Source organism: Thunnus thynnus, chromosome 17 (genome assembly GCF_963924715.1).
Source record: "Thunnus thynnus chromosome 17, fThuThy2.1, whole genome shotgun sequence".
NCBI classification, from domain to species: domain Eukaryota; kingdom Metazoa; phylum Chordata; class Actinopteri; order Scombriformes; family Scombridae; genus Thunnus; species Thunnus thynnus.
The window spans coordinates 16,325,188-16,350,604 of record NC_089533.1 but is presented as its reverse complement, the minus strand read 5'-3'; the positions used below and the strand labels follow the sequence as shown (position 1 = coordinate 16,350,604).

At 40.5% G+C, this 25,417-nt stretch overlaps 1 protein-coding gene across 1 annotated transcript in view; it reads right to left on the bottom strand.

Moving 5' to 3' along the window:
• The window catches only part of baiap2l1b (BAR/IMD domain containing adaptor protein 2 like 1b), a 30,626-nt gene extending 5,501 nt beyond the window's left edge, over positions 1–25,125 (bottom strand). Inside the window, exons 1-12 of the mRNA XM_067616275.1 lie at positions 24,050–25,125; positions 21,875–21,950; positions 21,499–21,585; positions 14,417–14,478; positions 12,961–13,032; positions 11,305–11,439; positions 6,517–6,669; positions 6,085–6,240; positions 5,323–5,437; positions 4,850–5,066; positions 2,449–2,511; positions 1,169–1,388 (exon numbers count right to left, since the gene is read on the bottom strand). Of these exons, the coding sequence (XP_067472376.1) occupies positions 1,169–1,388; positions 2,449–2,511; positions 4,850–5,066; positions 5,323–5,437; positions 6,085–6,240; positions 6,517–6,669; positions 11,305–11,439; positions 12,961–13,032; positions 14,417–14,478; positions 21,499–21,585; positions 21,875–21,950; positions 24,050–24,100 (1,407 nt within the window). The 5' untranslated portion in view covers positions 24,101–25,125. The remainder of the gene's footprint in view (positions 1–1,168; positions 1,389–2,448; positions 2,512–4,849; positions 5,067–5,322; positions 5,438–6,084; positions 6,241–6,516; positions 6,670–11,304; positions 11,440–12,960; positions 13,033–14,416; positions 14,479–21,498; positions 21,586–21,874; positions 21,951–24,049) is intronic.
• Positions 25,126–25,417: the final 292 nt, after the last annotated feature.

Below are 25,417 nucleotides of genomic sequence, written 5' to 3'. Positions count from 1 at the left end.
TTATATTATATGATAACTGCATGTTTACATTTGTGAGGATAGAGGTGTCACATATTTTGATGCCCATTCTGAGATGCTGGAAGGTTCACACCCATACTTCAAAGGATGGGTGGTGTGTGTGCACGCCCTGTTAACGACTTCAGTCATACAGACCCTGTTTTCATCTCTTTCCCAATGTTACTGCTTTTTAGCAGAGTCTCCAGGAGACCTATTATCAGCACAAAAGGGAGTTTTTGTAACAAAGACGATATTCTTGACAGATACTCAGCCTCTATCTTCATCCCCTACAACCATGTGAGGATGAACAGAGTCCTGAGACTGCAGTTTTGGATAAGACTGGTTTAGCTTCTCTTACAAATTTCTAAAGCATTTTATTTCCTGAAGAAAAACAACAGGGTTTCTAGGCTTTCTTGATCTAAGTTTTGCCCTTATTCAAAGTGTTTTTGAACAGTCTAAGTAGAGGTAAAAATCCACTTAGTTTCTGCAACTGCTTCATGGATCATAGGTTAATAGATGACTGGAAATGACCAAAATGCTCTGGGCAACAGACAGGACAGACAACCAATGTTACTACATGTAACACCCAATTCCAATCCACATGATTGAAAGTTTTTACACAAGTTAACTACTTGGTCAAGGACTTACAGGTGCCTTTTGCAATTAAGTACAAACCTGCAACACATCAACATAGTAAGTGTGTTTTCTTCATCTTGCAAGTTAAAAGCACCCAGAATAAACACCTGTCAGTCTGTGCTTGTGCTTAATGTGTATTTTTCATGTGATAATCTTATCATATTAGATGTATCCACAGCAAATTCAGTGTTCAACTGACCCCGAGTCCCAATAACTGATTTTTTTCTGTGTATGTCAGCCGACACTCAGAGTGTGTCAGAGTGTGGTCAGGTTTCTGTGGCAGACATAAAAAGCTCATCTGACACCACTAACACACACACACACACGCACACACCCACACACACACACACACACCCCCACCCACACACACACACATGTACTGTCATCAGAAGTCAAGATAAGGCTGCACAGCTGAGGGTACAGTAGGTATCAGGTGAGGTTATGGCGGGACTGTACAGGAGGAAGGTCTGGCAGGAGACAGTAGGTCAAATTGCTATGGACTGATTAAAACTGAGATCTAAGCCCACTGACTGACCGTGTTGTGATCAGACGAGGAGGAGGCTGCAGAGGGCGTGGGGGAGTGCTGGTGGTTGTTATTTGTGGTGACGGTGGGCGAGGTGCTGTTCTTGATGGGGTTGCGCTGCGGGCTGTCACAATAATCCGCTGGGGGAAGGACCATGGTCGCCTCGTCTGTCTCTGTGTCCTGATGGTGCAGGTTGACCACGCTCCTACTGCGGTATGGGGCAGCAGACACACTGTGGAGGAGGAGCGGGAGGGATGGTATGACAAAAGAGGGAACAGGGTGGATGAAAAAGACAGAAATAGAGCACAGACAGATGGGGGGGATGAAAGGATGAAAGATGGAGTGGAGGAAGAAGAGTCAGGAAAAGGAGAGAAGAAAAAGGCCACTTAATCAAACTAATTACAGGACTCTGCATGAGTCTTTCAGGCTGTGTGTGTGTATGTCTGCTCCTGTATTTCTATCTTCAAAGGCTGTTTGAAGACTGTATCTTGGGTTTAGAATTATATTTAGATTAAGGTTTAAGTAAAAATTGATGTTAGACTTATTAGAGATGATGTTAAAATTAGGGTTATGGGATGCAAAGCTAGGGCCCAATTTTAATACCACACAGATAAAAATAGGGTTTTTCATGTGGTCAGCGGAGGGACCTCATGAAGACAAGATACACAAGGATGTTTATGTGTGTTGTTGTGTCCCCCGGCACTGGTTATAGTTTAAACTTTCTGACTCCGTGACTGGTAGCAGTTGGCTGGCAGCCTCTCTGTGGGAGGTGCAGCATATTACGATCTAATAAATTAATCCGACAGGGATTAGTCTCTTTGAAGAAAAGCCTGGAGTCGACTCTGTGAACCTTCTCTCGCTCCCTCTCTCTCTCATCAGCAGCAAAATCTATTCATCAGCACACAACATCATGTTTCCTGATATTTTGCTGGGCTTGTGTGAAAAGTCCAACTTAGGATCCATTTTAACCACACAGAATTGAGTCTTTCAGTCTTTGTATGAGCGAAGGACACTTTAAAGTTTTATTCACATTTATGAATCCAAAATAAACAGAAAGAAATTAAGAAATTTTTCATGTGGAGAAATGATTGAGGACTGAAGGTTGAACGTCGGACAATAGGAATCAAAGGTTGAGGAAGGGGAGAGTCCCCTATAGGATTCGAATGGTCATCACTCTAACAGGAGTAACTAGAGGAAGCACTACCAACAATACGGCTGGCTGTAACATGAAACCTGCTAGAGTGTGTGTGTGTGTGTGTGTATCTGTTAGCTGGAACGTGGAGTCTCCTTACCTGTTGTTATTCACGAGTGGTTCAGAGAGTGCACGGCAGTACGATGAAGGGAACCAGCCCCTCCTGAGGAGATAGAGACACAGAGAGGAGCCAAGTTAGAGATGATTACATCTGTGGTCTATCCTACTGCCAGCCTCCTTGTCAGCTCTCATTGCACAGAAATTCTCTAAATGATCGCAGGACAGCGGTGAAGAGCTCTGTTGCTCTAACCTTTACTCAGTGGCTTTCTTCATCTCTTAATTAGAAGATACAGAGACAGAGAAGGAATACAGAGACAGTTACAGAGACATACAGGCAGATCTGCTCCTTTTTTTCCCCCCACATTGAGAATTGTCAAGATAATTTAGAGCTATTCTAGCCCTCTCTATTGTTGCATATACTGTGTGGATGCATACCTAGGTAACTATGGTAGCAAAAAGCGGTGATTCGTCATAGAAAAGACATCCTGGTGAACAGATGCTTTGCAAACACAAACATCAAATTATCACCACAGGCTACTATTTTAAATGCTTTTCTTTTAACATATCCTCCCTGTTGGTTGGAGACTGAATGTTTTCCATCTTTTCTATGGTGCAAAGGAAATCAATGACTTGAATGAATCAAGGTCTTGCTTGTTACCTCCAACTTGTGGAGCTGACACAATTTATCAAGTGTTTGTTTAGAACTTGAATCAATCTTTGCACTTGTTATATAAATGAGTCAATGTCAGACATCAGAGACTTGAGGTTTCTAGCGGCTGCAGTTCAAGAAATCATGAAGCAATTTGTTCCTGCCCACACACACACCAAAATTAACTCAACGAGTTGAGAAACATAATGAGAACAATACAAGCTAGTCGAATGATTCAACTGACTGAAGGTGACTTTGCTTTGACAATTTATCAGTTTGACATGATAGAAATGGATTATTTCTGATTTAAAACACATTTAAAAGAATTCACATGACAGTACGAAAAGGTTCAGGGAAATAATGAGGGAGATCTGTGTCACAAGCTCAGTTCAAGGACTGTGTGTCATTGTGCTGTTATGGTACAAGATTGTTCACTCTTTAATAATCTTTGTATAGCCAATCAGCCTCTCCCGCCATGTGGATAAAATGTTAATATTTACACATCTGGCTTGGAAAGTAAGTTGCCTTTGTGTACCTGTGATAAAAACGCTCTCAAATCCTACTGGAAAATACAACTCAGTCAATCACACTGTTACTAATAACAGCTTTTATTTATTTAGAGAAGGGTTTTCCACTGAACACACGTTCTGTTTCCAGAACTGTTGTTACCGCTGGTCGCTGAGCGGCTTTGCTGAAACAACCGTGGATTAATAAAAACCTTTCTCAAGGACATCTCACTGGCACAGGTAGCCAGGGGTGTGTATATCTGCTGGAGTCAAAGTCAAAGAGAACATGGTAATTATGTGCTTAGTTACAAGTCAGTTGTCGTTATTTGTCGAATGCTGTGTATTACCATTGCCTTTTTTTGTTCACTGTGATTCAAATGTATCTCTGTCTTGCTGACATTTATTCCTCAGTTCATCCTCAGTATGTGTGGGTATCTGAATCAGTCTGGGTGTTGCCAGGTGAGTTGCTGGGGTACACTATCAAAGCTTATGTAAGACAAAGAAAGAAACCCAGTCTGAAACCCAAATGCATCAAAGCCAAACCCACCTGCGGGACAAGAAACCTAACTCGTCAGATGGTGTGCTCTGATAGACATGATGATGTACACGTTTTTTAGCCTTTAGGCACTTCCTCTCGCCCCCTCTTGCAGCGGCGAGGCAGAAAGACCAAAGTTTTACTTTGTGGCAGCCTCCCTTTTGAAAGCAACTCACAAATGATTCCTTTCTATCCTTGATCAGTTGTTTGGACATATTTGCCAGGTAATTTCCCTTTATAGTGACGAAGATCAAAACTGATGAATGATTAAAATTCAAAAACACACTTCCAAGGGCTTTAGATCAAATCCCTTTTTTGAAAAGTCAGACATCAGAGACCTGAGGAGAGCAGGCTCGCTTGGTGCCTGTTTGTGTGGGAGAGCAGGTGGTACTCTGAACTTCTCTCTCTGCCTCACTCCAGTCCGCTATCGTACATCCCACCCTCGGGCCATACTTTACTTTGATTTTCTTATCAGTGAGTGTTCCAGCTTAGGCAGCACTTACCGAGCCTTGAGCTGTGTGCATGCGTGTGCGTGGCCAGCATGACAATCAGGCTGTCCAGTTAGGACAGTGCAGTCCAACTCATATCAATCACCTGACTCATTGGAGGATTGCAGATACATATATTGCTTTTCACGTCCAATCGTGTCCCTACTTTACATATAGTATGTGGACAAGACTTCCCTCATTTGTGTGATTAAAGTCTTTATATGACTGGTCAATACAAATGCAGCACATGTGGTTGAACTCACTTTCCGTTCTTCTCCATTTCGCCGTACATCCACCCGTCTTTCTCGTCAGGGATGAGCAGGATGATGGCTTCGCCCTCGTCAAAGCTGAGCAGTGTGTTGTTGTTGCCGGCGGTGTGGGGGAAGATTGTGCGCACACGTGGCCTCTTCACTATATTGTTTAGGCCCGTGGCAACAGACACAGATCTGGCCAGACTGCCCTCCTCGCTGTTCCCATGGTCTGGGAGAAAGGGAGGAAGAAATTGAATTATTTACATTTATTTGATACATTTTATCCTGTAATAGGTTTTGCAAAGTGTTGAAAGTTTTGAAAGCGATATACTAAATCCAGACCCAAGTGAAGAGAGTGTCATTGTTCCAGAAAGGCTAAAGGCCATTTACATTTCAGGAGAGAACAGACGGTTCTTGAGCACGCTTGAAGCCTCGCCAGCACAGAGGGAGGTGCTAAATGAAAACCAATGCCATATTCTTAATACCTGTGCTGTTGTTAGTCATGGTGGGTCCGCTGGTGGTGTTGTTCTCCGGAGTGAACATGTTAGCCAGAGGGCTGGTCTGAGCCTTTAGAGGTGGGGCTGGAGGTGCAGAGATGTTCTGCCACAGAAAAAAAATGATATATGAATATATATGATACCATTACCACGTTGGAAACTGTGCAGGTGCTGCTATTTAACTATATTAGACTAATCTCTGTCACAACACCATAGCAATAGCAGTCTCACAGCCTCAAAAGCTAAACATGAACCTAATAAGTATATTTAGCAAGATGCATGAATCTAGTAAAATCCAACATAATTTAAGATCTAAACAAAACTCAATTTAGCTTCTTCATGTCTTGCAGTCATCATGATTTACTAAAAATAACATGTTACATTAATGTGATCATTAAGCTACATCATGCTGAGTAAATGTAATTAATGCATGCATTATATCTTGACTAGAATTGGATTTATTGTATTCAGTATTTCTGAATACTTCTTTTCAGATCGTATGTGGTATTTTATCAACTTCAGATCTTCAAATTCTCTGCTTATTAATATGCAAATCAATACAATAAGGTGCTATGACATCTAATCACATCATCTACTCTGTAGGAGGAGATTGTGATGTAATTATTAGGTTGCCATCATGCGTCGATCTTACGACGTTCTACCAAACTGTGTGCATAAAATAGAAAATGTTCTCCAACGCAGCAGCACGTGAACACATCTTTATTTGTACCCTCATCCCTCCCATCATACCACGCTGTGTCGTGACGGGGAGGGAGAGGGCAGAGGTGTTATGGAGACTGGCGTACGCAGTCCCTCGATCATGGACAGGATGCTCTCTGGCATGTCGGTGGCATCGTTGCACTGGTCCTGCCAGCTGCTCAGCTTTTCCGTCAGCATATCTCTGGCCTGTCCAGCAGGCGTAAGACATAAGAAAAGTTATTAAAAGAAAACATGAGTAATCAGGAGAAACAGTGCGCATATTTTCATTGCTATGGTAACAAGATGCATTGTGGGCCCTGAGATTGTGGGTTTTGGTGATGCGGTTAGATTTAAAACTGTCGGAGGTATTCTCTGTGAGGTATAATCTGATGTACTTCAAGGTCAGAACACTACAGCTCCACATTAAGTCGACTATTAAAATAGATTTTCACCAACACCGCAAACATGGCCAGTGTCTTTTACCTTGTCATGGAAGTTTGCAAACTGGTAGGAAAACATGCAGTGTTTGTCCACCAGGAAACAGAAGCGTCTCTTCTCCTCCAGCAGAGCTTCCTTGCAGCCCTCTGCGATGAACAACTGCATGTCCATCTGACGGCTCGTCAACGTTTCCAGGCACTGACAACATAAACATATGCACATATACAGGTGTTCAGTACGTGCAAGCTCTCCGTCTATATACACGAGTGGAAACATTGTAAGTCAGTCTGAATGTTTTGCGATGAACAGTTTTTTGTTATGCGCTGTCTTACAAGCTGCCATGTTGAATAGATCATCACATTGTCTTATCTTCCCCTCCACATGGTTTGAAGCCCTCTAGTCCCTTTCACTGCTGATCTATAGACGAACCAGACAAGGGTATCCTAATCTCTCTCTTGCAGGGGATATGTATATAAGTCTAGAGTTTATTGTATTGACAGATTTGGTTGCATTTAGTGTTTAGTGAAAGGACAGAGCAGCAGAGGGAGGAGGAGACAGGGAACAGCAGTTGGAGGGAAGGTCTGTCTTATCTACACCAACAGCCTGGGATTATAAAAGGTCAGAAGGCTACTCAAAGGATTTTATCCTAGTGATGTGGGTGTGTATGTGTAAGTGCATGCACACAGTTTTCTGAAATCACTTAATCTTCAGCCTGGACCATTTATTTCAGCATATTTATTGTTATGGTTTATTTTATATTTCTTTTATGAACAAAAATGAACACAGTGAAGTGGTTGCTGTTGAATTTAAAAGGCTTCATACAGACTTATCTCCAAAGTAACTGCAGTAAATGTAGATATGAGTGAACTGAACTGAGAAGAATGGTTTCAGAAATGTAAATGCAGCAATAATGTGGGACTATTTTGTTATAAAACTATGGCACTATGGTCCTGGTGTGTGTATTTGCTGTGTGTGTATTTGCTGATGTTGCCACCTTACGTTAATGGTTGGATTTGAATTCTGACTCATGCTATGCATTTGAATAATATTCTAACCACATGGAACATTTTTTTTTTTTTATAAAAGGACCCGACTGTTCACATAACACATATTACTTCTTCTCAAAAAAGTAATACACGACACAGTCATTCAGAGCAAGTCAACTTTTTTAAACACCGTCTTTGCTCCCTCAATCCTTGTCACAGCTGCATGTGAGCTCCACATCGTCATTCTCATCTAACTGGCCGGAATTGGCGCTCCTATAACAGCTGTCAAAACAATAGCACACACCCTCTCTTTTCAGCTCTTACAGTTGTCCTCTCTGATAAAGCCTTAACTGGCTGAGGGCTTTATTTACTAAGGAGCTGGTGCATTTATGGGTAAAAAAAAAAAAAAATTAGGCGACTTTCATCTCCTGTGTTGACTGTGTGCTCAGAAACATATTGCACATGGAAATCCATTTGGTAGGAGAGTAAAAATAAAGATCATTGAAATGTGTAATTCCCACTTATTTACTTACTTCCCTCTGGGTTTAAGTATCCACAGTAAACATGCCCTAACATCTCATACAGAGAAAATAATACTGCTGAATTATTTCTATAGAAACAGTCAGAAAGGATCATAGATAACACCAAATAAGTGAAGTAATGATATAATAGAAATTTAGGAATTGATTAACATTTTGCGGATTCTATTATATAATATAACTTTGATTATATAAAGTATATTTGTTATCAGTAAGTAAAAAGTGTCAGTAATCTGACACTGGCATGATCTACACCTGTGTATGTGTATTCAGTGACAAAAGCACCTGTAAACAGAGGCCATATCAGCCTTGTTCAAACAGCCCTGCCTGTCTACCTCACCACATAAGAAACTACCTGGAAGTCAGGAAGTCCTTAAATGAACCCGTCCATCAAGAGTGTTCTAAAAGTTGGTGTCTCACGCGGTACCCAACGTGATTACAGGCTTACTATTGTGGCTACAGGTCAAAAAATAAACTGATGCAAATTTCTGAAACAACATACACACCTACCTGAATAACAGTAAAAATAGATCTCTTCCCATCACTGCCTATCTGCTCTCCCTTTATTTCTGTTTGTTCCTGCCTCTGTATTTTCTAATGATCCCACTATGTTCTTAATTTAATCTCACTTTGCTGCTATAAAGGCAAGCTCTACTGCAACACGGAAGTCAGATTGGGTTTATGAGAAACTGTTGTATCATAGACCGCAGTCGCATACTGAAAACTTTGACTGACCTTCATGGTAATCAAAACAAAAGTATTATTCTGCTTTGTAAACTTCCAGAAAGTGTTTCACTCAGTTTGGCATGAAGGACTGTTGCATTATTTAACAGACAGTGGTAAAAACTGACAGACTGCACCGATCATCCATGTGATGTAAACATTTGTCTGAAAACTGGGTTTATTTTCACAAGGACGTAGAGTGAGACAAGGGTGTGGCTCAGCTCCACATTATTCCACATCTACTGTATATGAAGGAATAAACTAGCAGTTATATCTACGCATAATTATACATTATACATTATAAAAACACAGATTTTCTAAGTTTTCATTATAAATTCATCATTATAAATGTAATCAAAAATGTAGAAACCCTTCCCTCAGTATTTTTCCCCCTAGAGACATAGAGAATTTACCCCACTACCTACTAAATATGAAATATTTCCAACAGACCACCTGATGAACACAACAAAGACCCCAGATCTCCAAATATGTATTCATCACTAGCATTCATTTAGATAATTGAGTTGTTCTATGGGGTAATTATACTATCATTAATTACGTTTTTCCTTGGAAAAACATACACCTGCATTTCATGCCAACAAAAGATCATTTAAACTGAATTGAATCGAGGGAGAGACAAAGAGAGAGAAAAGGACAGTGAACACCTTTCCAGAACTGTGGGAGTGGGCGGCATAATATCTAACGAGTAGATGAGGAAACAAAGAGGGAGTGTGAAATGCTATTTCGACGTAGAAATAGCATTTCTCTCCCTCTCTCTCTGTCATACACACACACACCCTCTTAATCACTTTACATCTGTCAACACTGCAGTGAGCCTGTTGCTACGGACAACCTGTGTTTATCCCAAGAACTATAGGTAAGAAAGAAAGAGGGATGGCAACTGAGAGGTAAGACATAAAGAGAAAAACACATCTCCGCATGTCCCTATTTGACACGCAAGAGAATTGATATACATCTAAATCTTTGTTAATCCTATGTAGAGAGAGTAAAACTTAGGCTGACTTTTTCTTGAGATTCTTTTAATCAATTGTCTGACACTTGTGACAGCTCTCCCACTCTCTTTTTTCCCCCCCCATCTCTACTGTGTGATGGATCGTTCCCTGGCTTTGAAGTGTCTTTGGTGTCTTGTGAATCATCTACTGCTGTAAGCTCCCGACTCTAAGCTGTGACACCCTGTCTGTCTGTGTACCGGCCCATCTCTGTCTATGTCGGGTGTCTAAATCCTAATACCTGGCCTTAAATCAGACAAGTGAGCAACAACAGCGTGCGAACACTCATTCTTGGGTGGGAAAGGGCGGGAGGAGAGAGGGGTGGGGAGGAGAGGGGAAACGGTTGAAGGTGAAAGAGGGATAGAGATGGAGTTAAAAGTGTGAAAGTGCGGGGGAAAGACAAAACAAAAGAGACGAAACAAATGACAGAAAAAAAGTTTAAAAAGATAAATAGAGAGACAGAGTTGACATGCAGGTCTCGGGTAATTTGTCATTTCTTGAGAAGTCACTGGCACTTGATAAAGTTAAGAAAAATATTCTTTGCCACTATTTTTGTTACTATCAAGTATTTTCTCTGGGTAATGATAAATCAAAGTTTATGTAGAAGGTTAAATCTGCAATAAACCTTAAGAAGTGATGGTAACACACTCATATTCCTTCATTAAAGTGTGTAATTCTGTTTTTGGTTGTCTCTCTCTACCTCTCTCTCACTTTCAGCGTGTTTGTGTCAGTGAGGCCGTTCCCTCTGCCAGGCTAGGCTAGTGTTGACAGAATACACAAACCCTAAAAACATTCACAGACGCACACAAACACACACCTAGGTGAACAGGCTGCCTGACTGGATCGATGGTAGGCGGGTTACGTAAGACCTGAGGCTGCTGCGCTCTCGGGGTCGTGGCTTCGAGGTTAAAGTCATCTGCAATTTTCATTCTTCACGGTTGCTGTTGGGGTGTGGTGGCAACATATAATGACAACTTAAACTAGCTATAAAGACTTCACTTTCCACAGTGACTAACTGTCCACTGACGTAAACCGCCAATGTTAACGGTGACAAAATCGGAAGGACCAAAATGAGTGATAGTTATTGCCAAAAAACTCAAGGTCATTTGGTTGTCCAGATGTCCATTCGGGATCAGATAACTGGCAGCGTGAAGAGAGTGCAGCACTTGTATATATGCAGATATTGTATAGATAGTACAATGATTTATATATAGTAAGTCTAGTCAACATTCTTCCTTGTTTGCTTGCTTCTTTGTGCATCTGTCTATCTGCAAGGTGGTGCGGGGGGAGAACTGCATGCAGGTGTGTTCGTGGTGTGGCTGAGCCCGACAACAAACGCAGATCTTCTCCTGCATGACTGCGCAGACCAGACACTTCAAACATTGTCCCCAACTACTGTTACACTGGCTTTGACATGGTGCGTCTCAGGTGTCAAGGTTTGTCAATGTATGTGTGTCTGTGTAATTATGTGCACGCGCATATGAATACGCCTGTGGGTGTTTGTGTGTGTATCGAGGAAAGAGCGTACACCGTACACGGGTCATGTGTCGGTAGATGTGTCTGCGTCCGTCTCACCTCGCTCTCCTTGTTTTCATACTTGGTGGCGTTCTTGCCTTGGCTCTTTCGCCTCAGCTTCTTCAGTTCTGACTGGGATCTCTCCAGAGAGTCCTGCTTCACCTTGTGCTCCATCTGGTATCTCTTAAATGTGGCCTGGAGCAGAGGAAAGATCCTTATGAATGCTGATATTTGACAGAATCTCGTCACGTAGCAGAAATCAAGAGTGACGCTGTGCTTTTACAATGACTGGCTTGATGTAGTTTTGCAATTTCAGTGGAGTGGTTAAAGATTGGGGAATGATTTTTTTTTTTTTTAAAGTTACATATTACCTCCTGGGGGTTTAGACACATGACATACTTCAGTTTGTATACTCGACATAACCAAAATTGTAATGAAACAAACTTATGTCACATGATCAAGTATGCTGTAAGGTTTTATAGAATAAACTAGGGCTGGGCAATATATTGATATTATATAGATATCGTGATATGAGACTAGATGTCATCTTAGATTTTGGATGCTTAAATATCGTAATATGGCATAAGTGTTGTCTTTTCCTGTTTTTAATGGCTGCATTACAGGAAATTGAACTTACCAGACTGTTCTATTATTTGCCTTTACCCACTTCATCATTATATCCACATTACTAATGATTATTTATCAAAAATCTCATTGTTTAAGTATTTTGTGAAAGCACAAATAGTCATCCCTACAATATTGTCGCAATATCTAAAGTATATCGAGGTATTTGGCCAAAAAATAGTGTGATATTTGATTCTGTCCATATTGCCCAGCCCTAGAATAAACCATTTCTGAAACACGTTATAATTACTGTTATTCCATTTGATGTTGTTGGCGTTTTATCAATATATCTGATTCCATAGAGTAGACTGATGCATACTGTTTAGTGCCTTGATAATGTAATAAGTGGTATCATCATATTTTTGGTGAAAATTTGACATTAGATAATAAGAATAATGATTAATTATAATAAAACATTAAAGTTTAAATTACACATACAGCTACTTTTGTGCACATTTGCATCTGTAACACACTTGCGGGCGGCAAGCCAGAACTATCATCGACTCCCATTTGAAATTAAAAAAAAAAAAAACAAGAAAAAAAAACATGCTTGATGTACCACTTTGATGAGTGTTGCTTCTGGAAAATGAAACTGTATTTTTTTCTTCTGTGTTGTTGTTGCAGCAATAACTTCCATTTACAAAATACATTAATTACCATGACTTAAGTCATAAAGACAGGCAATTATAGCACTGAATTGCAGCACTGGATGAGATTATGGTTCAAGTGTTTGAGTGTAAATGAAACACCCGATGTCATTCAATGATCAGAGTTTTCCATCCATCCATCCTCCATACTGTACCGGCTCATCCTGTGCATGATCACAATCATTATTAATCAACTACTTTACACTAAGGCTTTTAATTGTGTATTTGTGCTTCCCCATGATTCCCAGTAGTCCACTAATAAATATGAAAAATACTCTAGACAATAAACCAATGATGAGAACAAACAACATAAAAAATACTTTTATATGGAAGTGTCACGAAGAGGATGGATGAAGAGCTGCTGCTACAGAATGACTCTCTCTCACACACACACACACACACACACACACACACACACACACACACGTACACAGAAACTACTCACTGTCATGTATTTGACATCCATGTCAGTCTTTCTCTCCAGCTCGGTTATTATCTCCCTGTGGAACCTCTTAAACTTCAGGTGAGGAGGAGGAGGGGACAAGAGAGAGGAGATGGGAAGAAGACACACTGGTGATTATAAACTTGATGGGAGGATGGAGGAGTGCTACACTGTGTCAGCAGCAAACAGGGAAAATATTGTAAGTCTCAAAAAAGAGAAACGCAGAGTGATCGTTTAGAGTGTATTCGTGCGTGTGTGCGGGGGTGACAGCTGAGTCCAAGGTTGCGCTTATGAATGAGTCAGAAACAAAGTGTGGGAATGCCCACAGACTTCTCTCAGTTTCTCCCTTTCTCTTTCAGCTCTGGCTCTCTCTCATTAGTATGAGGGTGTCGAAGCTCCCATCGCCGCAGCCTTGTTGCCACACAGCGCCGGCGCCCACATGGGGCAGATCAATGAACTAGAAGGCCCCGTTACAAAACACACACAGAGAGGACCACAGAGACCTTGTCACACACATAACAAACACTCCTCGATGTTGGTGAAAGGTTTTCTTCTATCGTTTTTTTTTTCTGACTCGTATTGATGCTGTGACTCACCAACTGGAGTCCATTAACAAGTCAACCCACCCACTGATGCTGTTAGCAACAATGTCTCAGAGGAGTGCCTCACAACTTTTCTGCCCCAAGGGTCTCATTTAACAGGTTATTTTCAGACTGTGGTATTAATTATTTTCCTGAGCAGCAATCTTGTGCATTTTAATAAAAGAATCTTCTTGCTACTATGTCAAGATTTACTATAGTTCACGGCTGAAATTATCTAATCAATTAGTGGATGGAAAGAACATTAATCAAAAACAATTTGAATAATCAGTTAATCATTTTAAGTAATTTATCAAATGAAAATCCTCTAATTATCCAGTGTGAGAATTTACAGCTTTTCTCTGTCTCATATAATCACAATCTACATCCCTTTGAGTTTTAACTGTTGTTCTGACAAAATAAACTATTGACACTTTGGGTTCTGGAAACTTTCCATGAGTATGCGTCCACTACCTTGGTATTTTAAAGACTAAACTTATTTAACTGAAAAAATAATCAACAGATTAATCAATAATGAATATAATCCTTATTTGCAGCCCTACTGTGGTGTTAGCATTAGCATACAGTAAGCTTTCTGACTGCAGTTACAGCTGGTGTTTTCTCAGGGCATGTTGAGGCCTGCCCCCTGTTTACAGTCGGAACAACTGCTCCTACAACTCAGACCTGTTGTTTCCCTTTCTCTGCCTGTCCATGATGCTACTGTAGTCGATGTGGGGGTGGGGGGGGTTCAGAGAGTGAGAGTGTCAGACGAAGTGCATTTGAAGTGAGGCGATGCAATTTGGGAGCAATTAGGTTATGCAGGAATTTTCAGGAAGTATGTACGCGCAAAACTTAAGTGCAAAAACATATCTTGCTCTCACATTTTCCTCCAGCTCAAGATGAACCTTCCTGTGGACTTCTGAGATCCCCATCAGCACTACACCTGCCAGACAGAGAGAACAAAAGAAGGAGGAAGAGAAACAATATACTGGTTAATGTCTGATGAAAGACAGACTAGCAGTAATCCATTTGTTTGGTGTTATTAGCTTTTTCTTTCTGTCTTTGCTGAACAGAACAAATAATCTGATCTAAAAGATCTTTTGCAACACTGACATCAGTGTCCAATCACAGTGAGCAGGAATGAATTAATGTATTGCTGTAAAATGATGCACGTCATTTGCAACCCAAAAAACTATCGAATGTCACCAGCAACAGATTATGTTACAAAGGATTTCCTACGTTGAGAGGAAACGAAAATAAACACATGTGCCTGGACTAGAAAAACTGGACCACCTACTGCTTAGCTAATCAAAAAGAGCTCAGGTGGCAGGAAGCCACATATTATAACTTTCTGTCTTTGCATGTTGCTCACCAAAGCAATCAAATTAGGATTATAGAGCACAATCATTAAGTTGAAAATTGTAATTACATTTCCTATTGACCTTCCTGCTGCAGTGATCACTGTCAGTGATTTAAAAGTGAACATAAAAATTATCAAAAATCATACTTGAATTTACAGTACTTCACAATTATTTTTAAGGGTCTCTCATTAAAAGAAGCATACAACAAACAAATGAATATGAAGCTTGCTTTAACAAAAAGTAAAATGTTAAAGTGCTAAAATCAAAACAATAAACCCGTGCTTCAAGCTCTGCAGCATTATGCAACACTGAGAACACCAATCTGAGCCAGATGGCCTTCAAGCTGACTTGTGTCTGTTTCTATCATACTGTCTGTGGCCTGGATAGCGTTCACAGATTGAAAAAGCCCCTGAATGTGTGTGTTTACACACTCAAGTGTACGTGTTTGGCTGGTGCGGTCCCTTGACAAACACCATTTTTAACACCCCTTGTGACTGGTAGACACAGAGGGACAATATATGTGTGTGTGTGTGTATGTATGTGTGCAAAAAAAAAAAAAGTGGAAACTTGAGACCACATGTTTTGACTTTTTCCCATACTGGGCTTTTCCCATAGGCATTTAATTTCCGTGTACAGTGAGGAAATGTCAACACTAAAAATCCCTCAGTAGCCAACAACCACAGCTGCACTGTACACAGCAGAGTTAATAATGATAAAACCTTGAGAAGTTTTTTCGAACACAGAATTTCCACTGCAGTGTAAAAGCTACTGCGGCTTCTGCTTCAGAGCACATGAACATCTAATTTGATACAAATGGAGAAGCTGGGTCATCACTTGCTAAATAAACACTTACTCCTTAAATATTTTCACAACCTCAAAGAAGACTTCTCTAAAGATAAATAAAAGGCAACAGCTGTTCTTGTGACAGTATTTCTCTGTCTTCAGAGTGAAATTTACAATGAAATAAAAACAATCAATAAGGTAATTCCATCACTAGTGGGGCACCTCCAATAGAAAAAAAATCCTTTCCTTCAACAGTGTTCGGATGTGCATAAATTAACTATGTAAACCAATGACAGCTGTTCAACAGGCTGCCAGTCTGATGTATCACTATGACCTGTGCATTCATCAGTATGTAAACAGCCCCTCCCCGCTCTGTCTTTCAACATCTTGCCTGCCCCACCTCGCCTTATGGTGAGACTGGCTCTTTCACTCAGCGCAATTCAAACAGCTCAGCAGATAAAGGCCATCAGATCATTGAAGAAAGGGCAGGAGGAAAGGAAATGAGAACGCGTGGGGGTGATGGGCAAAGGCTAGGATAAGAGGAGAGGGGAGAAAATGTATAAAAGGAGACATATAGTGAGACAGGAAAAGGTATGCTTGAGCATTGGATATGGCAAGAAACAGACATATGGGAGAGAGAGAATTAGGGGTGATGTGATGGCAGAGGGTAAGAAAAGTCCAGCGCATTACTCAGAAAGACGCAGAATTTAAAGTAAACCACCCACTAAAAGGACCTGCGCAGGACTGAATGCCCAACATATCTGACTTAAGTCCCTTTTTATCTTGCAAAACGAACAACTTCACCTGAAAAACGTCAGCAGGTGTGGTAAAGATTCAAATACCTGACAGACTGGTTTGTTTGTAGGGCACAGAAGTAGTGAGTCATTAACATAACTAAACTTGACTAATGAAATCATGGCGAATGTGATGTCATTACATGTTACTGATTGTACACATTCGCTACAGTGACATCACAGGGATCAACTGTCTTTTTCTACCAGCAGTTCATGCTCATTTGTTTATTGTTGCCATGGTCTGTACACAACGTTGCCGGGCAACAGGTGTGCTCAATTGAGCAAGGTGTGAGGGCAATAGTGTGTCATGATGTAGATATCACACTAGAAGCAATCCGTCGCCATTAGCTAACAAAACCAAACCTACGGTGGATAAACCCACACAATACAGACATGCTGCCTACAGCCCTGTTTACCCAGGCAGTAAATGAGTCTGGAGTCGTGGCTGGACACACTGAGCTTTGTGAAGCAGAATTGCAGTCACTAGTACAGGGTTGATAACTGCTGCCTAAAACACAAAAAGGAAGCATATGGCAATTCAGCAAACTTAAATGAGAAGTAAAGTATTTCTTTTTAGTACTGGAGCCATATGCAAATACGAAAGTGCAAAGACTTTTATGATCAGAAATTCAGTTTAACATGCTGCTAATATAATGGTGCAGCTTTAAGACAGTTATGAGAAAGACAGCAGAACACCTACACTATGAGCCGGCTTTTTTTTTTTTTTTTTTAGGCTTTGTAGTTCATGTCATAGTGTCAGTATGTCCTGTTTGAACAAGACAGCTGAGTGATTTAAATCACATCTCCTTTGCCTCTGGTGAGGTGTAAAATTATGCAAGCAAACATGTCATGTTCTCCTACTCCGTCCTATAGAACAGCAAGTGCGACAAAGACAGGGGAAAAATGCTACTGTTCTTTATTTTCTTTCATAATCTATGATGTAGAGATTGGTGTGTCATGCACATCTATATGTGTATGTGTAAGAAGCCTCAGCCTTGTTATTTTGAATGAATTCTATGAACAATGATCACTTAATTGCAACTGATTTAACATAAAAAAAAGTGTTATCAAGCTCCATTCTTGAGCTATGAGCTCTGTGACTACTGTGGAGCAGAGATAAAGTAGAGGAAATAAAGTTAAATACTGTAGGAGGACATGTTCTGCGAGTGAAATAGAACTGAATGTGTTCAAAATATAGAAAAGGAAAAAAAAATGAAAAAACCTCCCTTTTTTTGAACTGATTTTGAAAACAACATTTTGCTGGTAGCATGCAAAGCGGCCCACAGTTCTTCCACTGTTTTGACTGACTGTGGGCAAAATAATCCTGGCATCGCCGACAGCCACCTGACACACCATGCAAACATGCTTGGGTTATGTAAAGTGGGCCTGATGCCATTTGAACAGGCCAGGATGCATCAAAGGACGGCGTATGTGTGTGTTGTTTTTGTGTATGTGTGTGTGTGTGTGTGTGTCTATGGAGCGTCTGCAAAGCCCTTTCTGCTGTAAAAAGGACAAGGGTGGATGAGATTAAATTCCCTGCATGCAACAAAATGCTGCACAGTCATAGTGTCTCATAGGCTTAGGCTAACAGTTGTGGGGGTTTTTGTCAAAAATCTTTGAGGAAAACCAACAATATATGTTAGTTTCCAGCATCATTAAGACTTTGTTTCACCTCAAACACAGTAAGGTCTGACCAGAGAAGGAAACAAGTCAGATATCTGGGTGCTTGAATGAAAGAACTGCTGACATTTGAACTCTGGCAGAGGAGGAGGACAAGGAGGGAGACTAAAGGAATTAAAGGAAGACGGTAGGAGGACGACGTGCACTGGTCCTCCAATGCCTCTCAAGAGTATCTGGTTTCTGGTTGGCTACGCGTCACTGGAGCTCAGGTTTCTGACAGGGCAGCTTCACTACGTCCACGAGCAGGCTCAGAAGCAAGATGACTTTCTGTTCTTTGAAGAAATTCATTCTCATTATCATTCTTTAAACAGAGTCTTGTAATCTTGCAATTCTGACAGCATTCAGTGTCAGATGTCCTGCTTGATAATAGCGGTGTGTATAGTTCAGAATCCAGTTGCAATGCATTCAGCTTTACAGGCTGAGATCATTAGATTAGATGAGACTGTTTGTGGTGTGTATTTAATCACCTCCTGCTCCACATAATCCCCCATAATGACTCAGACTAAACTGAGCTGTCATGAGACCAGAGTGTCTCGCTCTCTCTCTCTCTGTCTGTCTCTGTCATACAGGGATTAGCAGGTACTGGAGTGTGTCCACAGGTCAGGGGTGAGTTTGACTCAGCCTGGACATCATGACTCCACCCTACACAAATCATGTATCATTTTCTGCTTATTTTTAAAAGGGGGGCTTTCTCTGTTTATTTGTGTGCAGCACTTTGTAGTTTATTGTTTTATTAATTAGACTCCAGAAATAGTCAGCAATTTGTTTGTGCCCCTCCTCTCATTTCCTCTTCACTTCCTATTACAGGAAACATATTCCAGGCTGTACTCACCACAAAAAGACCTGGATTACTGTAAACTGTTCTGATTATTATCCTCTTACAGCACAAACCAACATCCTTTGATGCATGCAGATATAAAATCCAGGTGGAAATGAGTTCAAACCGAGCTGCCTCATTTAAGCAATTTGGGTGTTTTTTAAAGTTGAAATCCAACAGTATTGAGTCTTTTCATCACTTAATATTTTAAAACAGAGCACTATGTCATGATGTGCCAGTCTGTTTTCCAGAGCCTGATGGAGAAAGTGCCTCTACTGCACACTCAGAGTGTATTTTATAACCTCCAGATGGCAAATCACTGAGTGTCATGTTATTATGTTTACTCTCCACAATGTGGAAAATACAGGCTGTCTTAAAATACAGCGAACACACAGTCACATCCTCAACATGTGCACAACACTATTTATTAAAATGATAAAGCACTCAAAACAGGATCAAACCCCTATCAACAACCTGTAAAATTAGACAAAGCTGACTGTTAAAGTATCAAAACTTTTCAAACCACTGACAAACACACAAACTTTCCACTATTAGAATCCATTGTAACTAACATGATTTCAAGCTGACCTCGCCTGCAGTTCTTCATTAAGGAGCAAACATACTTTTTAAAAACAGTTTGCACGGGGTGAATGTTATTATCATTTGGGGTTTAGTACCACTTTAAGTGTACCAGGAGACCGACACCAGTAAAACACCAGGTGGCACTTCCTACTGTGCTGCTGAATTTAATTAGCAGTTTTTCTGTTGATCGGCAGGGGAGTTGAGAATCATACAGTGGTTAAATCAACGTGTGCCACTAGTGGCAATGAGTTAAGACGCCAGACATTTTTGGACTGCAAATTAGCTTGTGGGAACTGAAGCCTGGGGAGTTGACTAGAAACAAACAGAGGACCAAACAAACCCTGCTCCACAGTATATCTCTAAGCTTATCACACATAGCGTAGTACTTCCATCACAAACATCACGTCGGCAGTAATCAAAGTATAGCAGCTGCTGTGGTCAAGCTACAGTGCTCCTGGTTTATGTATCTCAGTGATAAAGGAGAACATTAGACAGAATAAAGTTTAACTTCATTTTGCTTACTTTCTTCCTACAAAAACAATACAATTTGCTCAACATTCAGCAGAGTCAAGGCCACATCTGCACCAGTGACTGGCTGGAGGTTTTTTCATATTTTGTAGATTACATTTAAGGCTTTGCATGAATTGTCCACTTGATGTTTTTTGTAAACTTTTGAATCCTTATCAGGCGTCCCCAGATCCCCACTTCAGGTTTTCTGAATAAAGGTGACCAAGTGTTTTTAGAAATAAACTTATGACTGGGGCTATTTATGTTACCTTGCTTTATCTTGTGATTGAGCTGTTTGCCTCCTTGATCTTTAGCTTGAAGTCTCCCTCCACTCAAAAAAGGTTTTTCTACAGTTGGATATTTGAGCCACACTGTGCAGAATGATGTATGTGCAGAGTTTGTTTTCATGTTCATCTACTGGAAGTGCAAAGTGTCTCTCTGCTAATGTAAAATCTAATTTTAAGGGGTGGGGCTTACAGGCATGATTTGTGTCATCACAACTAGTTTGGAAGATTCCACTCCAGAATGCAACTTACACCAGTGTGATGTGGAAACCTGAATCCTCCAGTGCACAAACACTGAGAATGGACTTTACAGTGAAGTAGGAGACATCGTGTGTCCAGCACTTAAACTTCTGAGATGAGGGAAGAAGAGTAGATGCCACTTTCAGGATTTTAATAAGGTACATACATTTTTGTGGAAAAACCATATCAGACACTGATCATATCTGATTATAATTGGCCTTTCTCTCTCTCTCTCTCATAAGGAGTTAACACAAGTATGCTTTAGTAAGCGTGCGCACACACTCACACATACACCAAAACACACAAACCCACATTACATTATTTTATTTATTTTATGTCTTTGCTGGATTTATGCCTACTTTATGTTTGCTTTTTGATTCTATGGTTGCTTGTTTGCTTATTTTTGTGGATCACATTACTTTTGTATTTGCTTATAATGCATAATGAGGTGAGATTACTTTCATAAGTCTCTAGGGGTTTTCTAAACCTCACCTGCACAATTTGTTATAGTTGTATATATATAATTCAAAGCAGAGTATTTTTATGTCTACTTGTCTGGAGGGGATTTTTAAAGAAATGTACCATTTGTCAGTTTTGTTTTTACTGATTGTGAGGCACTGCTTGATAAAAAAAACACTACTATCATTAATGTTGACTTTAGAACAGCATTCATATAAATGATTACTTATGTGAAACTGTTAATGTCTGATCTGCAGAACGTACTATTCAGCCAGTACAGGTAAATTGCAGACATGTACTCTAAAGAGGCACCCCTGGAAACCAATAATGAATGCTTCTGACACTCAAGTGAGATAAACAACTATTTGAGAAAGGCAGGAACTCATTCAACAGTCTGCAGATTTCACTAGTTTATCCCATCAGAGAGCCAGAACAGAGGGCAACATGGAAACTTACCTAATTCTCTGGAGACAGGAGACACTGCAGCATTCTCCCCAATCTTAGACATTGCATCAAAATACAACTTTCCCGCCAGGGTCATTGCTGGGAAAATGATAAAATGATTATTAATGTTTATCAAAAAAGTTTGGGAGAAATATAGGTTCCCTACGGTGTGTGGAGGACCATTGGACAATGACCTACAGCAAATACAATATTCAGATCTGGCCTTTGAAATCCTTTTTTTTCTGTTAGTGGAAATGAGCAAGAAGAATAGCTCAGTGGTGAAAGCCTTTACTCTCCCAGCCAATCTTTAACTTTTTATGTTACAAGCATGTATCTCTCTAAACTCTAAGTTACTGTAAATGTTTATTAAGAGAGTCAAAATGCTCACCGGCCACTGATTTCTCATAGTTCTTGCCGAGGTTGACCAGGTTCCTCAGTCCTGGGTTGAACTGATCCATCACATTCTGAGTGGGTGGAGACGAAAGGAGAGAGACATTTGGTTATTTCGTCATTTGAGGTTTTCATTTTTACTGAGTGAGATGACATGTAAATAAGTTAAACCCTGCTGGCTAATCATTAACAGGAGCTATGACCTATGACCTTTAGGCACAAATTCACCTTGCAAGCTATCTTAATTTGCATGACAGAGGATGTCATAGAAAGACACACAAAGAATAATTGCAATAATTTGAGAAAACCAAGAAGAACATTCACATTGAGTATAATGCATATCAAGATGTTTAACACAGCATTGTGAATTTTTAGATGGACAAAACCAACAGGGCTGGTGGTCTCCATTCAAGAAAACTCCCTGGTCAATGTCACAGAGTGGAACTATCATTTATAATCATGTCTTAGACTGAGTACTTATCTATGTTATTATGTAAAGTATTGAGCTATTCTCTCTCTTTTATGCAGTGTCTAACATAGTTGTGACGAATATCTATGAGAGGATAAGGGCTTAGCTTAAGTTCACACCCAAGCTCAGAATGCAGGAAATGATAAAACATCAGTAATCCACCTTAAGTTACACAAGGCAAACAATGTTTCAAGAGCCTTGTAATGATCAACATTCCTGATTCACACCTTTGTCAATAAATGGCATTCAACCTACAGATACTGTCACTCTGATGACAGCATACATAAGAAATGACACCCTGCATCATGCAACTGAGGAGGTTTATTATTATGAATAAGCTATGTAATTTGATTTAGAACATGTATGAATTCAGACTCCATTAGGAGCTGTCATTCTGTCAATGCTAAAAACACTGCACAGTCTCATAATTCAAGAAATATGTAAAACTTGACATACTGTTGTACATCAGAATTCATATAAGATGTAAAAACTGAACTCATTCACCTTAAGAACATCCTCGGGCACCACAAACAATACAACGTAGCCCTTATTTGTTGCCCTGCTCTTGCAAACACACAGTATTCTGGGCTATTGTTGATTATAGCAGCAGAGGTGATGGCTGCCGAGGAGCTTGCTGTATAATCTTACCGCACAACACACACACACAGCCAGCTAAATTATTAAACCTGGAGTCTTTTTTCCTGCATTTCATCACACCAAGGAGCTGTGGGGGCTGTCCCGAGAGGAGGCCAGTGATAAAAGCTATTCAAGGAGGCTAAATGCTATGAAGAGGGTGAGAAAAGCAACTGAGTCTCTTTTTTCCCCTCTAAATTCTCTTTATTCACACTCAACCTTCACTGTGCCACCTGTGGAGTGAAGTATGCAGACCTGGCTGACACTGTGTGATAAGCTACATCATTTGGCTTCATTTTGAGTGGATTTTTTTTTTTCTTTTAACCCAAATGAATTAACAGCACTCAATGTGAGGCAATTGACCGTTTACTAGAATTGTTTTGGAGGACAGCAATTCACTTACAAAAGCACCCACTTATCTTTATAGAAATAATTACTACATGGCACAGATGCCAGAGTAAACCACCGAGCAGTTCAGATGATGCTGATCAACGAAGGCAGCACTTTAATGAGGAAATGGCACTCCTAGGGTGGGGCTATTTTCTTCAAAGAAGTGATCGAAATTCACTAGAAGTCAACTTCTGGTTCTCAGAAAGCACAAACTGTTGATAAACTTGTTTCCACACTGTAGACTGGAAATTGTACTTATACACAGGTAAATGAAAACAAAGAGGGTATTTTAGATAACTCTAACTAGAAGCACAAGACCCTTGAAAAATAACTTGTATACAGAAAAGTCTGTCTTGATACTTCATTTTAATATCATCATAATATATATTCTGCTACTTTATCAGCCTTAAAGGAAGGTAAATTGAGTCCAGGTGCGTTTGCCCTCCACTCCATCTTTGTCTTTATTATTAGTGAACAAATCCAGCTACAACCCAAATAAACTTAATGAGTTTTAATTAAAACATAATGAGATTAAATTAAGAACACCTGAGCTGCCAATGTTGGGAACTACAACAAGTTGTTCAACAGTGGACACATGGATCTGTGCCTCAACCTGTATTTTCCCCGTTCTCGTGGGCGCACCTGTTGTGTCCACAGCCTCCTATCACACCAGCAACCCACCTTGTATGTACTTTCAGTGAGCTTGTTCACCTCCTCCGCGTTCCTCGACATGTTTAAGTTAGATCCCTTTCGACGTCCAACAAAGAAAAAAAAAGAGAGAAAAAGATAACACCAACGCCAAACGACAAAAAACGGGTCCACTCTCTCCAACAGCCAGAGGGGAAAGTGACCAATCCTACGAACACACAGAATTCCTCATAGCCAGCAGGAGACGCAACACGCACACATATCTACCAAAAAAGATCAAAGTGAGAGAAAGAGAGAGAGGAAAAAAAGGAAAAGTGAGCCCAGTGGAGGAGAGTCCAGCTGTCTGCTGCTGCTGCGCTCTGCGTGTGAACACGAGAAAAGCTGAGCTGTCAAACTTGTGTTGTAGGTGGTTAGTTCACAGGAGGGGAGGAGGCCTGAGGGGGTAGTAAAGTAAGAAAAGGTGGAGAGGCGTCAAGTAGACCGGAATTAAAAATAATTACCGTCTTTTCCGGTTGGCTATTTCAAATTAAATCTATTTTTGGTTGTATTAAACCGCCTGTCAAGTGACCACAATGGGCAACCTGTTGAGGAGATCTTCACACAAAGTGTGAAAATTCGTTCTGTTGGCCTTCTAAGTGTAAAATTCAACGAAAAACATAAATTAGTTGACATATTTTTAATATGTTTTATATGTTTTAGCCCCAAAACAACGAATCTTAAACTAAAGCTGGAGTGCATGACTTTTGTCTCCCCCTTCTGGCAGTGACAGTAATTACAAAAACACCGTTGACACGTGCTTCTACGTCATAGGCTCTACAGTGGCCTACTCCGTCCTACTCTTACGGTCTGATAACATTTGGAAAGTCTAGAAGAGCCCCGTGAATATTATTTTATCCCCATTCAAGTTAGCAGAGAGCTACGGAAGCCGGCACAGCTGGCAGAAGTCTCTAGTGCGCAGGCTCTGACCATAGAGCGTGTGCAGTCTGCATAAATCCGGCCAGCGCGGGAATGTCAAACCCGACACCAGATTGAAATCTCCGGTATACTGTGAAATACAGAGAGATTTGCTAATTTACTGTACATAAATATGGATGATGCGTCTCCACTCAATACCGCTATGCACAAGTGAAGCCAAACTATCTCCTTTACAGGAACAGCCATCTTGCTTGTTTGACGTCATTTGGAGCAAGAGTTTGCGCAGTAGAGTCGGGACACGCCCCCTCCGCCGTCCCGCCGCCTGACGGAGGTTTGAGGGCAGCTGTCACAGCTGTCAATCATGAAGTCGCACCCCTTCTTAAATCGTTAAATAACCAATTATAAACAAACTTGTCAGAAAAATGAGCACCTGGACAAACATTTGCGTGATACGAAAAACCTAAAATGACAGAGACTATCTTTGGG